Below are 15724 nucleotides of genomic sequence, written 5' to 3'. Positions count from 1 at the left end.
TTTTAGACTAACATATAGGTATCTATCCCTGAATCTCTTTTCCTATGTACGCTATGAATGACAATCCTATCATTAATTAAACCAGAATTTATGTTAACACATCTGCTTAATGCCACTGGACTCAAACATTAAACCTTATTGATGCCGATATTGCATCAATGTGCATTTTTATAAGGTGTTCGTCCAAGTTGATAAGCTGTTTATAAGGCTTCCATCCATGACAGAACTGACTGTGAGCCCCAAAGATTCTATTTTTTTTTTCTAATCTATTTTCCATAGATTGCTTCACCTGCTATTATCACACTTTCAATTTCTTTAACCAAGATTATATACACTATTTTCTAAATACAGGGAGCAGTCCTTCATGGCATGATTCATGAAAATTTCCCTAACTATACTTTTTAAATTTTTATGTCAATATGATAGGAATATAAACGTTCTCTCAACCCATACATTTCTTTTTTACTTCCAAGCTTTTGCTCTTCTGGAAGTTTCTTTTGTTTACTGTTCTTACTTTTCCCTAAGTAACTAATGATATGCATGTACAAGGATTTACTACAGTTTATGTCCTCTCCAACTACTTTTAATATCTTCCAAAATTGTTGTATTTCAAGTCTGATTTTCTCAGGCTTTTGTAAAATTATATCTGTGTTGCTGACACAAAATGATATCAATGATACCTGATTGATATTGATGAAAAATTATCTTCTATTACATGGTATGGAAGTTTATGTCTCAAAATACAGAGAGAGAGATTGTAGGTATTCAACTGTTCCAACTTCAGCTCAAAATTATTTGAAATATTTGATTTGAACATATATGATCAAGTTGGTTCAGTTCAGTTTCACACCCTATTAATAAAAACTGAATGCATATAGCAATTTTGAGCACACAGTATTCACTAGTTTCTGTTCAAACTGTGAATTTCGAATTTCACTTTGATTTGGATAGAATAATAAGAATCATTTTTACAAGGCTGATTAAAATCAAAGTGTTTTATTATCTCACTATCTAATGTTACCTTCAAGCTTTATGTCCAGCAGCTTAGCATATTTCCTCCATAATGTTACAATAAAAGTAACTCTGGCACCTAATTTTATACTGAATAATAAAAAAATGACATGGAAGAATCAGTTACAGTCTAAGCATCGATAAAAAAGGAAATGCTGAGAATTTTATCATGTTTGATTTTATGCACAGTAAGAGCAGCGCAGTTGGTCATAATATTTAGGATGAATACTAATTCCAGTTTGAACCCAGTACTAATTTCACTTACTTCTATCATTTTGGTAGCAATAAAATTAAAAATTAAAATGAAAAAATTTCACACTTTCAATTATTTTTAAAAAGTTTTAATTTAATCTTGAGGAAATATTGATATGTACTTTGTGATTGCATTGTGACATGATAAAGAAGTATTTTGAATACATAAGAAAATAACTTATGAAAATCTCCTAAACATAGTCTATGCCCTTTTTTCTATAAAGCTGTAATATCCAAGAGAATATAAATTTACACTATATCTTTGATTCATAAACAAATACCAAGCATCTGTCTAAATTTGAAATCAGTTTTAAAATGTGGTGTTGAAGACAATTTTAAAATATCAAACTGGAATGAATCATAGACTCTCAGTCATAAGCTTGCATATTCACAGAAAAGAGTTTTTCAAAGTTGTATATAACCACCCACATTCTCCTATATGTTTTTCTCAGTAGAGTATCAGGAAGTTAACACACAGAAACACTTTACTCTTACTTTGCAAGATTTACAAAGTGAATAAATGAAGTAAAAGTAAGACGATCTAGTTCATTCCCCTTTTCACATTAAACAGTCAAAAATTTTGAGAATTTGTATTCGGCATTAAAAAACAAACAAACAAACAAAAAACGTCTGAAAGAGTATCTCAGGGGCCTGCTAGAGGGAGTCTGCAGTTAGCTTCACTTCCCTTATCTGCTGTCAGGGACGATATGGGATATTTACTCCAAGAAAATCAGAGAATAGTGTTAAGTTGCGTCTCTTTCTTTTCCCAGAGAACTGAAGTAGACAACTTTTCACCAAGCGACTACCAGTTTGCCCAAACATACATTAGCATTTTTTAAAAAAATGTATTAATGAAAAAAAGCCCTAATTCTTTGACTGCATAGCGGAACCAAACATGAACGCTAATCTTTTAAAGCGAGGTCCCAGTTCGTTAAGATAATCATAATTTTCATTGTGATCAGAGACTGCGGAGTCTAAGGAGCTCAGGGATCCAGCTGAGGACCCTGTTCCCTCAAAAGCATAGGTCTGGAGGGAGTCGAAAGGTGGGGCGCAGGGGTCAGTGTCAGCCTCTTCCAGCTTTTCTAGAATGAACTTCCGGAACACCGCGCTGTCCGGGCCGACCTGCAGAGACTGCCTGTACAGGCTGCGCATCTCCGCCCTGGCGGGTCTGCGGGGCTTCCGGCCCCGCATTACCGCGCTGCCCCGCAGCTGCGCGATGTCAAAGGCCTCAGTGTCCGCCTCTCCTCCACCTTCATCATCGTATCTGAATATATTCTCTCTGAATTCTTCACTTTTCTCAGGAAACAGAGTTTGTTTCCTCCGTTGTTTCAGACCGAGGTTCAGAAAAATAAATCCTGTTAAGCAAAGCGTATCAGAACATTAACGCAAATACAATATTATAAATATTAAGGCTTAATATTACTCCTTAAATATAATGCATGTTTATATTTGTATTACTATATTATAAATAAACAATAATGCCTAATAATGTTATACTAATGTTATATCTAATGTTATATATTAAATCTATTTGTACTGAAACACATTATCAAATATTGTTACATTTATAATATTAATGCATACTATAAATATATACTGTTATCTATTTACATTATAAAATATTGTTAAATAGCATGTTATTTATAATAAGGTATACATTCTTGTTTTTGTTACAAGCTCAAGACAAAAGCTTCAGTTTTCTGATTATAAAGCAAAGATATATTTGTCACTGAAAATTCACCAAAGGGACTTGCAGAAAGATAAGGCAGTATAGAAGTCTTAACTGGTTGATGATTTAGAGTGGAAAAACATCAGAGAAATATAGTGAACTTTATATGATGATCAATTTATGACAAAATTTTATTTTTTTTCTTTATTGAAAATAGAACAAAGATGAGAAAAAGATTTTCCAATCTACGTGCCTCTGTCAATCTCAGGAACCAGTGATCCGTGTTAGAGGAAGTTAAGCACACTGAGATGGTTTGATTTTTACCACTGAGACACATTCTGTGGCATAATTTCTTTCTAAGTTAGTATTTATTGACTACAAAGTGTATACCAGTCATTTTTCTAAAAGCTCTACATATATTCATTGATTTGCTGTGATACCTATATTTTATTATAGTGCTCTAGTAAAGATGAAATGAAGTGCTGAGAGATTAAATCACACGCCCAGGAAACAAAAAGCTGGCATTCAAAACCAGAAAGTTGGTTCACAATCTGTGCTTTGCTATACCATATTAATTTCAGAAATTCAAAACTTATCAGGTTTTTGAGTCATAACACTGGTATGTTCACATCAATCAACTGTATTAATATGAAATAGTTTTAACGTTGTGTAGAAATAGAACAATTTCAGAATGCTTTTTAAAAAATTTTTGGAGAAAATTGTGTGTGTTTCATGCATAGTCAACCCTTACACAATTTCAGATCTTATGTGTCTGTTCAGAATTTCATCTACAGAGACTGAAACAAACAGGAAGTAATGTTATTAATATTATCAAAAGAGAAATACATTAGGCAACATTTTAGGTAAATCTTACATTTAAATAAATTGAAATAGTGTTCCTGAAATAAGCTCACTGTGCCTGAATCCAGGTACAGGAATTTAATACAGCTGAGATATATGGTTGAAATAGAAAGGGATCTAATAAATAATTTTTCAATCTATGAATTGAAGCACATATTCATGAAACTTTCACAGGAAACTGCTGACTATTGTTGAACCTGACATTCCACGTTTTCAATATGACTCGTGCCCTTGACCGTGAGGTTGCCCTTGGTTCACTTGCAGGGTCTCGGGACTCGGTTTGGGTCTGTACCAGTGAGTAATTTTGTACTTGCAACCTGCAAACATTATACTGTTTCTACTGCTTCTTGCTTCTGATATCTAGTTATATAGCTCTAAATTCAGATTTATGATAAAAGATCATCAAAAATAATTTGAAAAACTGAAGCTAGGTAGAAAAGACGGGTAACTTTGGTAAAAGAGAAATGCCTGGTTTTTAAAGCTTTGAGAACGATGAGAAGAGTGAAGGTAAAGCAAATCCTGAAACATTTTGTATGTCAGTTTGAGCAGTGAGTTTGGGATTTCATAACCCATGGCTCATACGGTTGCTGTCAACATTCAATACAGTTTTGTTGGCTTTGATGTGAAGTGATGAGGGAAGCAACAGAAGGGTTTAGACTATATGGACTGGTATGTTAAGAAAAGTTGTGCTTGATGCATAATGTGTAGTTTTGAAAGCTTAGCTAAAACATTTGGAACCTCATTTGCCTCATCTGTAAAATGACTGTAACTTATTTCCTTGTGAAAACAACAGCAACAACAATAAAACAGATGAAAACAAGTGGAGCTATTTTACTGAGATTTCTTTTGTGTTTAACACTTTAAGTAAGACTCTCTCTTTTACATGTTTAGAATGAAAACTATGTTTATTTTTAACTACAAAGCTAGCTTAAGCATAATTACCCATCACAAACAAGTGATATTTTTTTTTTAAAGCAGGAAACTTTCTGTTAGTTCCTCATGATATATGCTGGAAAGTTGGAAACCCTGAGATGCATGTGACCGACAGAACTATGTGCGTCCTGATCAGTTGGAATTTCCTTTTTTTTTTGGAGTAGAGTTGATTTACAATGTTGTGTTAGTTTTAAGTGTACAGCAAAGTGAATCAGTCATGCATGTGTACATATCTACTCTTTTTTAGACTTTTTCCCACATAGGCCAGTACAGAGTATTGACACGTTCCCTGAGCTCTACAGTAGATCCTTGTTACTTCTCGTTTACATTTTTTTTCATCCTAACATTTACTCCCCAATGCTCCTAGGCTTCAGTGTGCTGCAGGAAAGAGTTGGATGGAGGTGTGTTATGGTTATGGAACCTCAGCACTTCATTTACTAGCTACAGGACCCTTTGTAAATTAGGTAACTCTTTGACTTTCACTTCTTCATCCGTACAATACGGGCGATAACAGTTGCTACTTCTTGAGGTTATCTTGAGGAGTAAACTGCACAATTTCTGCAAATCACTTAAGACAGTCTCCTGGAGTATAATAAGCGTGCAACCGAATTTCACCGTTATTATTACTAATTTTTATATTACTATATATGTTGCAGTGTGTGTGTCAAAACCACTCCTAAAAGGACGTGCACGTGTGTACTCACACACTCATCAAATTCAGGGGTCATCAATTTTCAACTTGAAGTGCATATTCAGTCTATTTTTCATTGACTCCACTTGAGTTAAGAATTGTAACACATTCAGAAGGGCAATTAAACACACACAAACAGGCAGACACACACACAAGTCCACATTATATCATCATAATGGGATTAACTCTTTTCTGTATGTATCACATTGTTGTCAATAAATGAATAAATGCTCAGTTCACATGCCTTACCAAATATTATCATAATGCATATCAGAATAGCAGTTACGACTTCTGCCCTGAATCCCATGGAAAGCATAAAGTCCTTGTGACTGCAGGCCTGCGTGTTGTCTGCATCACCACAGTCACACACGTGTACGGTAAGGGTGTTTGTACTTGTGAGCGATGGGATTCCATTGTCAGCAATTAGGATGGATATGTAGAAAACAGGCTCTTCTTGAAGGCTAAAGCCAGTTCTATCGGTCAAAATTACAGCTGTGTTATCTAAAACAAAAATCCACAGGCATAATTTTTTTAATAATGCAAAAGAAATTCATAGCCACTAAGTGTAGAAGAGGCAGGAATGCAGAGATTAAATAAGCTCAAATAAGAAAGAGTACATTTCTGATGAAAAAGAAAATTAAAAGATCAATTCAAAAAGTCATTACTGATTTCGACTTTGCCTAAATCCCAATTACAAAATTAGATGAATTATATGAATCAGTTCTAAAATCTTTTTTTTTTTTTTTTTTGGTAAAGATAGGAAACATACATATGGAACACAGAAAAGAAATTGCTTTTTAATTAGCCATTGACAGTATATGGGGGTACTAGAATTAAATGTAGAGAAGGCAATGGCACCCCACTCCAGTACTCTTGCCTGGAAAATCCCATGGACAGAGGAGCCTGGTAGGCTGCAGTCCATGGGGTCGCGAAGAATCAGACACGACTGAGCGACTTCACTTTCACTTTTCATTTCATGCATTGGAGAAGGAAATGGCAACCCGCCCCAGTGTTCTTGCCTGGAGAATCCCAGGGATGGGGGAGCCTGGTGGGCTGCTGTCTATGGGGTCTCACAGAGTTGGACACGACTGAAGTGACTTAGCAGCAGCAGCAGCAGAATTAAATGTATAAAGACACATCAGTTTCATTTGAATTAAGTACTCATGACTCATTTTTCTAATAGAAACTCATTACTTTCACAAATAGTATAAATAACCTGAGATTTTCAAAGTCATCTCTGTGTCACAGTAGTGATCTCAAATAATGTATTTATTAATAAGGCAAAAGAATTAACTTTACTTGAAGTTAAAGTTTCTTTTAGAACATTTTATTTCACCTTGACATCATTAACCTATTTTCTACTTCTATTTCAGAGAATCGTTAAACCTTAATAGTACTGATTAATTCACCTGGCTAGAACACTCAAATAGTTAACAAAAATAAATCATGTATACTTCAACATATTTAATTTTTTTGCTTGAATCCCCAAAAATGCTAAGTGGTCTTTTCCAGTGCACTTTACTGTGTATCAGTCTATGATACACAATATGTTTCCCCCAGACACTTTTTTTTTTTTGTATTGGCATTCCTTGAAATATATTCTGTAGCAATCAAACAAATTTTAGAAGACACAAACAAATAAGAGGAGATAGATAAATGGAAGTCTTTGAAATAGATAAATAAAAAATATGGAAGTCTTTTGAAATGTATGCCTACTTATCACTTTACCCAAATCTCCTTTTAAAAACAAACTCTCCCATGCTCTTGAAGTCTATAAACCTTCTGTGATTTTATTCACTAGACAGATCAAACAGGTGAGAAAGTTTATACTTTTTGGTATGTATTTTCTTAAATTACTTATAATCACAAATATTAAACCAATATTAAATTGTTCCTTTTATGTTTCAATATATTTATTTTGTCCCACTAATTTATTTTATATTAATATAAAAAAAATCTATAGCATATTTCTTATTTTGATGTGGCTTTTTTTTAAATCTTAAATCTATTTGAGTTTCTTTCACTAGGGAATTTGACAAAGGCAAAGGGGAAAGAATGTGTCTGCATTTATCCTTCCATAAAAGATCTCCCCTTGATGGGAGCTTAAACTCAGGTGTAAGGAAGAACAGCCACGGGTGTTTGATTATAGATGCCTGAATAATGAATCCTACAGTGCTGCATATCTTTGTGATATGAAGCAAAATTAGAATAGAAACATATATGATGACAAAAAATATTTTACTGAAGGAAAAAAGAACACTGCAGCTATATACAAAGTTAATCTACTTCTGTATGAAAGGAAAAGGAACTCCATCTCTCCATACAAAATCCTTTAGAACATTTTGTTCTTAGGCTGATACAACTATTTTGTTTTGAAGGGAAAAGAACAGCCTTTTCATATATTTATAGCTTCTAACTAATGATTCCAAATATCTTTGAATCAATCAAGTGACTATGAAAAGTGAAAGTGTTAGTTGCTCAGTTGTGTCCAATTCTTTGGGACCCCAAGGACTGTAGTCCAACAGGCTCCTCTGTCCATGAAATTCTCCAGACAAGAGTACTGGAGTGAGTTGCCATTCCCTTTTTCAGGGGATCTTCCCAACCCAGGACTGAACTCGACTCACCCTCATTGCAGGCAGATTCTTTACTGTCTGAGCTACCAGGGAAGTATATATCATTTTCTTCTCCAGATATGAAGACATGAGAGAAACTGCAATTATATTTTCAAGGTCATTCAGAGTTTGCAAGGGCTTATAGCCAATAATTACTTGAAAAAGTGCTTCCAATGTAAAGAAATCCAGTGGGAAATGAAGCTAGTATTCCCAGAACACTACTTTGGATTTTGTTTCCCATTTCCATTGCCACTTCTTGAATAATTTCTCAACCGTATCATATTGCAGGAACAGTATAAAAAGTAATGCTATGAATTTTCTTAAAATTAAACAAGATCTCAAAGAATGAATAGAAAGCTATTATAAGTGAATGGCATTACCTTGATTATCTATGATTGCAAAACTCGAGTTATTTTCTTCCACAGATAGATTGAAATAAAAATGGTGATGTTCTATGGATTCATCTCTATCCACTGCACTGATGGTCTGAATCACCTAGGAAAAAAAATAGGGATACATTTTGATCATTCTCTTTATAATATTCTGATTATTATTAGCTTCTATTAAAATTGTTTTACCAAAATCTTTATGGATATTCCAGAGGATATCTCAAAATTGGTGGAAAATATGAAAATATTTTCTGAGGTTAAAAACATGTTTACTTGCTCCTTTCAGAAGAATGTTTTGATATTACATAGAAAGTAAATTCTTGTTAATGGACGAGATGATTTCCGTAAGGTAAGCTTGTCAGAAAACATCCTCCGATCCTTCCTGCCTGGATTGCTCCTTTCTGTCCTTTTCTCCTTCTCTCTTTCTTATCTGAATACTAACCACTACGGTTTGCTGAAATTAAATAGTTCCTGCATATATTGGAGACATAACTGTAATAAAGTTTATTGTCTTACCTGAGTATTTGTTAAAGTAATAAGGTTATAAATTGATTTTAAGAGTAGTGTATTTAAAGCTTAGGGGTGATGTACATGACTTCCTTTCACCCAGAAGATTAGAGCAAAAGTGTTCCATGTCAAGTAAATTCCTCTCTCTCAGATTATAAAAAAGTGAAATAATGCAACTAGGAAAAAATCAGTTCACAATTAGTCCTTTGCTTTCAAGACGTGAAAGTGTCAGTCGAGTAGTTAATTATTGTCAAAAAAGAGATGTGCTGTCAAGATCAAATAGTGAGACCGTGATTACTTCTGGAAATTAAAGTAAATTGACTATAGACGTTATTGTTTTGAATTTTCTAGAATTAAATTGCTTTTAACCATGTGTCAAACAAAAATATCCTTAGTTGCAAGATGACAGATATGATTTATAATCTTATATTTCAAAGGATATCTCTACACATGCATGAAGAACCTTGTGAAACTAATACAGTTTGTACATTATTTCTCTACATTGATTTATCTTTTCCCTTACAACACGTTCCTAATTAAATCACAATCATGGAGTATTAATTAAATAATCTAGTAAAATAAAACATTTTTATTCAATCCATGCCTACAATAATAAATGTGCAATGTATCAGGATAATGCTTTCGAGTTATTACAAGATTTTGTATAGCCAGGATGAAGGATATGGGCTTGGAAGTCTAATATTCTGAATTCTGTCTTTCCCACTTAATGTTCTCAGTTTAAAATTTGGAGAAACATTTATTTATTGGCCACACTGCACGGCAAGTGGGGTCTTGGTTCCCGGGATGGTGGCACTAACGGTAAAGAATCCACCTGCCATTGCAGAAGACGTAAGAAACACGGGTTTGATCCCTGAGTTGGGATGATCCCCTGGAGGAGGGCATGGCAACCTACTCCAGTATTCTTGCCTGGAGAATCCCGTGGACAGAGGAGCCTGGCAGGCTATAGTCCATAGGATCAAAAAGAGTCGGACATAACTGAAGCGACTTAGCATGCATGCACACCATGGATCAGATCCGTGCCCTCTGCAATGGAAGCCTAAATTCTTAACCACTGGGGCGCCAACTGGTTCACTTTGCTGTAAACCTAAGACTAACACAACACTGTAAATCAACTATACTCCAATAATTTTTTTTAAATATGGAGATATAAATTTTTAGGATTATTTTTATTTATTTTTAGGATATACGTTTAGTATTCAAAAAGGTTGTGAACATCTGTTCTAAAGGTCAAAGTGCTAATCAAATAATAGAGCTACAAGAAAATTGAGTCTATAGTCTGTTTTCTTTTTTTGTTTAGAATGTTTTGAAGGAAAAAATATTGAGAAGCTCATGATATCGTAACATTTTGATAGTAGACAGAGGCAGAACTACTGTTTCAAAAAAAAGTTTTCACAAAATTTTATTAGATGTATTTAAATTACATTAAATGTAATGTTTTGCCATTAACTTGTATAGATATACATTTATTCTGTTAAAAATGAAATAGTCTTAGATTTTATCTCAATATATATTTTCTCATTTTCCTTTGATAAATTACTTTTGTAATTCTTTATAAAATTCTTTATAAAAGTACAAAGAAAATCATCACATATAAATTTAAACTATGAATGTATATAATGAATAGCCCAAGGGTATCCATTTAACAAATGTTTCATTGGCATTTGGAACATGTCAAGTCATCTCAGGTCTGGGTGTCCCATGGTGGCTGGGGCCAAGAGTGTCTCTATCACCACTGTTTACATTGCAGCAGAATAGAGGTAGACATTTTCTCTAATTATTTGGACTTACCGCATTAAATATAAGAAAGAACTGGCATAAAGATCTAGAAGTCATTTGCATATGACTGTAATTGAGACATTTTTGTGGATAACAGAGTGAGTCTGAAAAAAATAAAAAGTAAGGGATAGGAGGGAGAAAGGAAGATGAAGAGAAAACCAGGAAATTTAGGCAAGAGAAAATTTTTACATGGAGACAATGTAACTGTCTTTACATTAGACAGTGTATTGGTATGAAGGAATCTAAAAATTACTGCTATTCTACTTGACTTCTGGAAAAGATATTTGGTATCAGTCAAGATAATGGGAATCATTAATTTGAAAAATGATAACTATTTACACCAAACAAAAGGCAAATTGCCCTAATGTCAACTCATTTATTATATTCATATTTTGCAAAACCCTGAAAAGTTTTACTCTTCCTCTCTGCCCCATCCTGGTTATTTGCACATAAAGAACAGAAATAAAACTTCTGCTTAGCCACATAGGTCATTAAGGGAAGGTCTGATTTCCTTCAGAATACAGTGCACTGTTCTGGCATTCTGGTTTCCTACAGGGATTGTATTATCTACCCAAAGCAGATAGATACTGGAGACCTTTTAACACACCATTTTGTCCAGCTGTCTGAGCCTGTGGGACATGAAACAAGAGTGATTTTCATAGTATGAGAAAAATACATAAAATATTTCCCTATATTTTTATTACATGTGAAAATCATCATATTCTGTCAAACAAACATTAAAATTAATTTTACCTCTTTCTCTTGTACATTTTAAAAACTTTGTGGCAAAAGCACTTAGCATGAGATCCACCCTCTTAACACAGTTTTAACCATAGTGACAATGTCACAGGCTTATTCACCCAGCTTAATGCAAACATTATGCCTGTTGAAGAGCAATCTCCTCTCTCTTTTTTTAATGCTTTCAGAAAAATTAAAATTCTATCTTATTTATTTGTCAGCACTTTACTCACTTGACTAGATAATTTTATGTTCTCAAATATATTTTCTTCTTTTTGGTAACTTTGCTTTGTATGAATTATATGTATTATTGCATGGACCTACGCTTAGGAACACTATGAATTAATAGTATGGAAAGCAGAGATTTTATTCTCATTATTATTTTAAAATATACTACCAAATGTGTTTCAGTATTAAGGGAGATTTTGACTACTAGACTGAGTACCAGTTATATCATTTCATGCTTACTTTCAAATATTTTCTGCCACTCTGTAGATTGTCTTTTTTATTCTTTTAACAGGGACTTTCACTGGCTTAATTTTGATTACATCAAATTAATACATGTTTTCTCTTATGGACTGGTATTTTGGTGTTATATTTAAGAAATCTTTGCCTAGCCATAAAATAATATTTTCTCCTCTGCTTATCTCTAGCTTTAGGTTTATGTTTAAATCTATGATACATTATAAAATAATCTTTGTATAAAGTATGAGGTTTAGATGGAATTTCCATTTCCTCCCTGTTTCCTTCTTATCCATTTGTTACAGCAAAATTTGTTGAAAAGACTGGAGAATTTTAATATATTTATGTATCATCTTCCCAACACTGTTTACATCATTCAGATTTTCAAATTATTAGAACACACAAATATCATATTACAAAATAGGGATTTAATTTTTATAATGTACCCAATTTTTCTTTCTTTTTCTTGATATGCATACTCAAAGGTATCATTTCATTGTCTTTCAAATAATAATTTCAAAATAAAATAATCTGATAAATTAAAAAGTATTAACTTACTTTAAGAAAGAAAAATGAAATGTATTGAGTTATTTTCTTTAAGAAAGAAAAATGAAATTTATTGAGTTAAAAAACAACATAATATATTTCAGACCAACCAGAATAAATCAAGAATCTAAGTAAAAAAACCTCCAATAAAAACAAAACCAATACCAGTAATACATTTATATTGGTTTTTGTAACCTTCAATTTTTGTTTTATAGTTTTGTAAGTACTTGATTCTTTTTTTTTTTTTTTGATGCTTTCGAATTGTGTTGTTAGAGAAGACTCCTGAGAGTTCTTTGGACAGTCAGGAGATCAAACTAGTCAATCCTAAAGGAAATCAACCCTGAATATTCATTGGAAGAACTGATGCTGAAACTGAAGCTCCAATATTTTGGCCACCTGATATGAAGAGCTGATTCATTGGAAAAGAACTGGATGCTAGGAAAGATTGAGGGCAAGAGGAGAAGTAGAAAACAGGATGAAATGGTTGGATAGCATCACTGACACAGTGGACAGGAGTTTGAGCAAACTCAGGGAGATAGTGAAAGACAGGGAAGCCTGGCGTGCTGCAGTTCATGGAGTTGCAGAGAGGCCGACATGACTTAGAGACTAAACAACAGCAATACTTATTCAGTATTTTAAAAAGTAGGTTTTTTTTGAATGTTTTATAACATTTAATAGGATAACTAAGAATGTATAGTTATTGTGATTGGAACTGAGATACTCAAAGGAGAATCTAATTTAAATTCTACATTTTACAAATGTAAAAAGGTAAGCCCCATATAAGAAAATGTGTGAAAAAACTGTGAAGTAATGATAATGTATTTCAAAAAGAGTATGCTTTCTTAAGTCTTTATATATTTAATAATTCATTTCAAATTGAATTTCATCTGTTGATGTCTGATGTATTTTATATATCATTTTATCCTTATTTGCATGATGGATGGAATAATAAAAATTAATTAAAATTATTTACAGAATCACAAAAAATAATTTCTTTAGAGACAAAGTACAAATGATTTACTATTAAATTCTAGGGGTTAGCAGATTTTTCAAATGTGAGGAATTTGGAAATAGAAAATTTGAAGTTTACATATTTTTTGAAAGAAAGAAATTTAAATTATATGTAACTTACAACATTAAAGCCTATAATTAATATAGCTAAATAAAGGTTATTTTTATTAATATCATTTCAAAGATGGAGGAATACATAGAAAATGCTATTCTGTATAATACAAAGTACTGTTTAGATATTGACAATTTATGATGGATTCTTACCTGACCAGAGACTGCATTTTCACAAACGTAAGTCTCATAGTATTCGGAAAACTCAGGAGCATGATCATTGATATTGAGAACTTGTACATAGACGGGGACTGAAGAAATCTGTGCTATATTGTCTGCAAATTGAGTAAACAGAATGAAAATAAAGAATAGTGCTGTTTTTAGGGGTAACATAGTCATGAAAATTGCATTAGAGGCTATGTGGTATATTTTTATTTCACATGAATAAAAGCCAAGGACAGGATCATTATATATTTCATATACAACAATATAGCCTACAAAAAATGTTCTCAGAACATTCAGCTCAATCAGTATTTATCGAGTGCCTTGTACCTGCCATGGACTGTAGGAAGCTGATGAGGAAAAGCCGTAAAAGTAAAGAAGATAGTCAGGTATATGAACATTTTTTTTTTTTTTTAATCCAGGAACTGTCAAACATATTTGTATTATCCCTGGCCTCTACTAACTAAAGGCCAGTAGCATTGTCCACTCTACTTGTGATGATCTAAATTGTCTTCAGATGTGGTCTGAAGGTACTAGGAGGCATAAATGTCCACACTTGTGACCTGTTGAAAGAAAGTGCTAGTCACTCAGTCGTGTCTGACTTTTTGTGACCCCATGGACTGTAGCCTGCCAGGGTCCTCTGTCCACGGGATTCTCCAGGCAAGAATACTGAAGTGGGTTGCCATTCCCTTCTCCAGGGGATTTTCCTGACGTAGGGATGGATCCCGGGTCTCCTGCACTGCTGCTGCTGCTGCTGCTGCTAAGTCGCATCAGTCGTGTCCAACTCTGTGTGACCCCATAGACAGCAGCCCACCAGGCTCCTCTGTTCCTGGGATTCTCCAGGCAAGAACACTGGAGTGGGTTGCCATTTCCTGCTCCAGTGCATGAAAGTGAAAAGTAAAAGTGAAGTTTCTCAAAGTGTCCAACTCTTCACGACCCCATGGACTGTAGCCTACCAGGCTCCTCCGTCCATGGGATTTCCCAGGCAAGAGTACCAGAGTGGGGTGCCATTGCCTTCTCCGCTCCTGCATTGCAGACAGATTTTTTACCAACTGAGCCATCAGGCAATGGTATTGCATATTTGCATATCATTATTTTAAATATTTCTTTCTTCATTTAAAAAGCCACTGGAAGGTACATACATTCAAGAGTGGGGAGGAGTTTCCTTTGTCTCAGTGTCTTTATAATCTTGCATGCTTTTTTTTTTTTAATCAAAAAGCATTATATTTGAAATTGTAATGTGTAAAGGCAAAGCACAATTTTTTAAAAAGAGAAAGAATTAGTTCTGTTGAAAATTAGGGAAAAGTCTTTCCTTTCTTCCCCTTCTTAGAGTATTTACTTTAGAAAAGCTTGTAAATTATTTTTCTATCTATCTCTTTGAAATGTATATTAACCTTTTAAAACTGAGACAAATCTCTTGCCAACTTTACAACCCAAGCTTGTCTTTTTTCAATGCTGGGAGCCAATTCTTTGGAATGTAATTAATCATCAAGGAAGATATTAATAGCATATTTTCTCCCATTTTCTGTGGGAGGGTAGGCACCTAACTTCAGCAAAAACCTTGACCAAGATACAGAACTATTTCTTGTCATAAACATATACAAAGTTTAGTTTTCATATGAATAAAGCCAGCTAGCAAACACAAATGGTCACTCCAACTACTTAGTGGACTTAGGATAAATTGTATAACACGTGGTGGTGATAAGTGCTCCTACTTTAATACCAGTAGTTGTTTATCTGGGATTCCTGGTGGCTCAGTGGTAAAGAATCTGCCTGCAAGGCAGGACAACTGAGCTCAATCCCTAGGTCTGGAAGGTCACCTGGAGAAGGGAATGGCTACCCACTCCATTATTTTGAGACATGCCTGCAGCAGATCCTGTTTGGTTGACTATGTAAAAGGCCTGAGGTTTCTTTCTGACTTGGCAGTTTCTTTCCAACTATGATGAACATTAAATTCTGGTTTAATGCTTTT

At 33.8% G+C, this 15724-nt stretch overlaps 1 protein-coding gene across 2 annotated transcripts in view; it reads right to left on the bottom strand.

Annotated features, from left to right (window-relative positions):
- Positions 1–789: 789 nt before the first annotated feature.
- The window catches only part of CDH19 (cadherin 19), a 77132-nt gene continuing 62197 nt past the window's right edge, over positions 790–15724 (bottom strand). The window contains exons 9-12 of one of the 2 annotated variants that reach the window (XM_055559000.1): positions 13744–13865; positions 8410–8524; positions 5667–5918; positions 790–2618 (exon numbers count right to left, since the gene is read on the bottom strand). In XM_055559000.1, coding sequence (XP_055414975.1) covers positions 2128–2618; positions 5667–5918; positions 8410–8524; positions 13744–13865 — 980 coding nt within the window. In that variant the 3' untranslated portion in view covers positions 790–2127. The remainder of the gene's footprint in view (positions 2619–5666; positions 5919–8409; positions 8525–13743; positions 13866–15724) is intronic. The other variant, XM_055559001.1, reaches the window with a different exon arrangement.

Source organism: Bubalus kerabau, chromosome 21 (genome assembly GCF_029407905.1).
Source record: "Bubalus kerabau isolate K-KA32 ecotype Philippines breed swamp buffalo chromosome 21, PCC_UOA_SB_1v2, whole genome shotgun sequence".
In the NCBI taxonomy this organism is placed as follows: domain Eukaryota; kingdom Metazoa; phylum Chordata; class Mammalia; order Artiodactyla; family Bovidae; genus Bubalus; species Bubalus kerabau.
The sequence above is the reverse complement of the archived record's forward strand: the minus strand, read 5'-3'. Positions and strand labels throughout refer to the sequence as shown.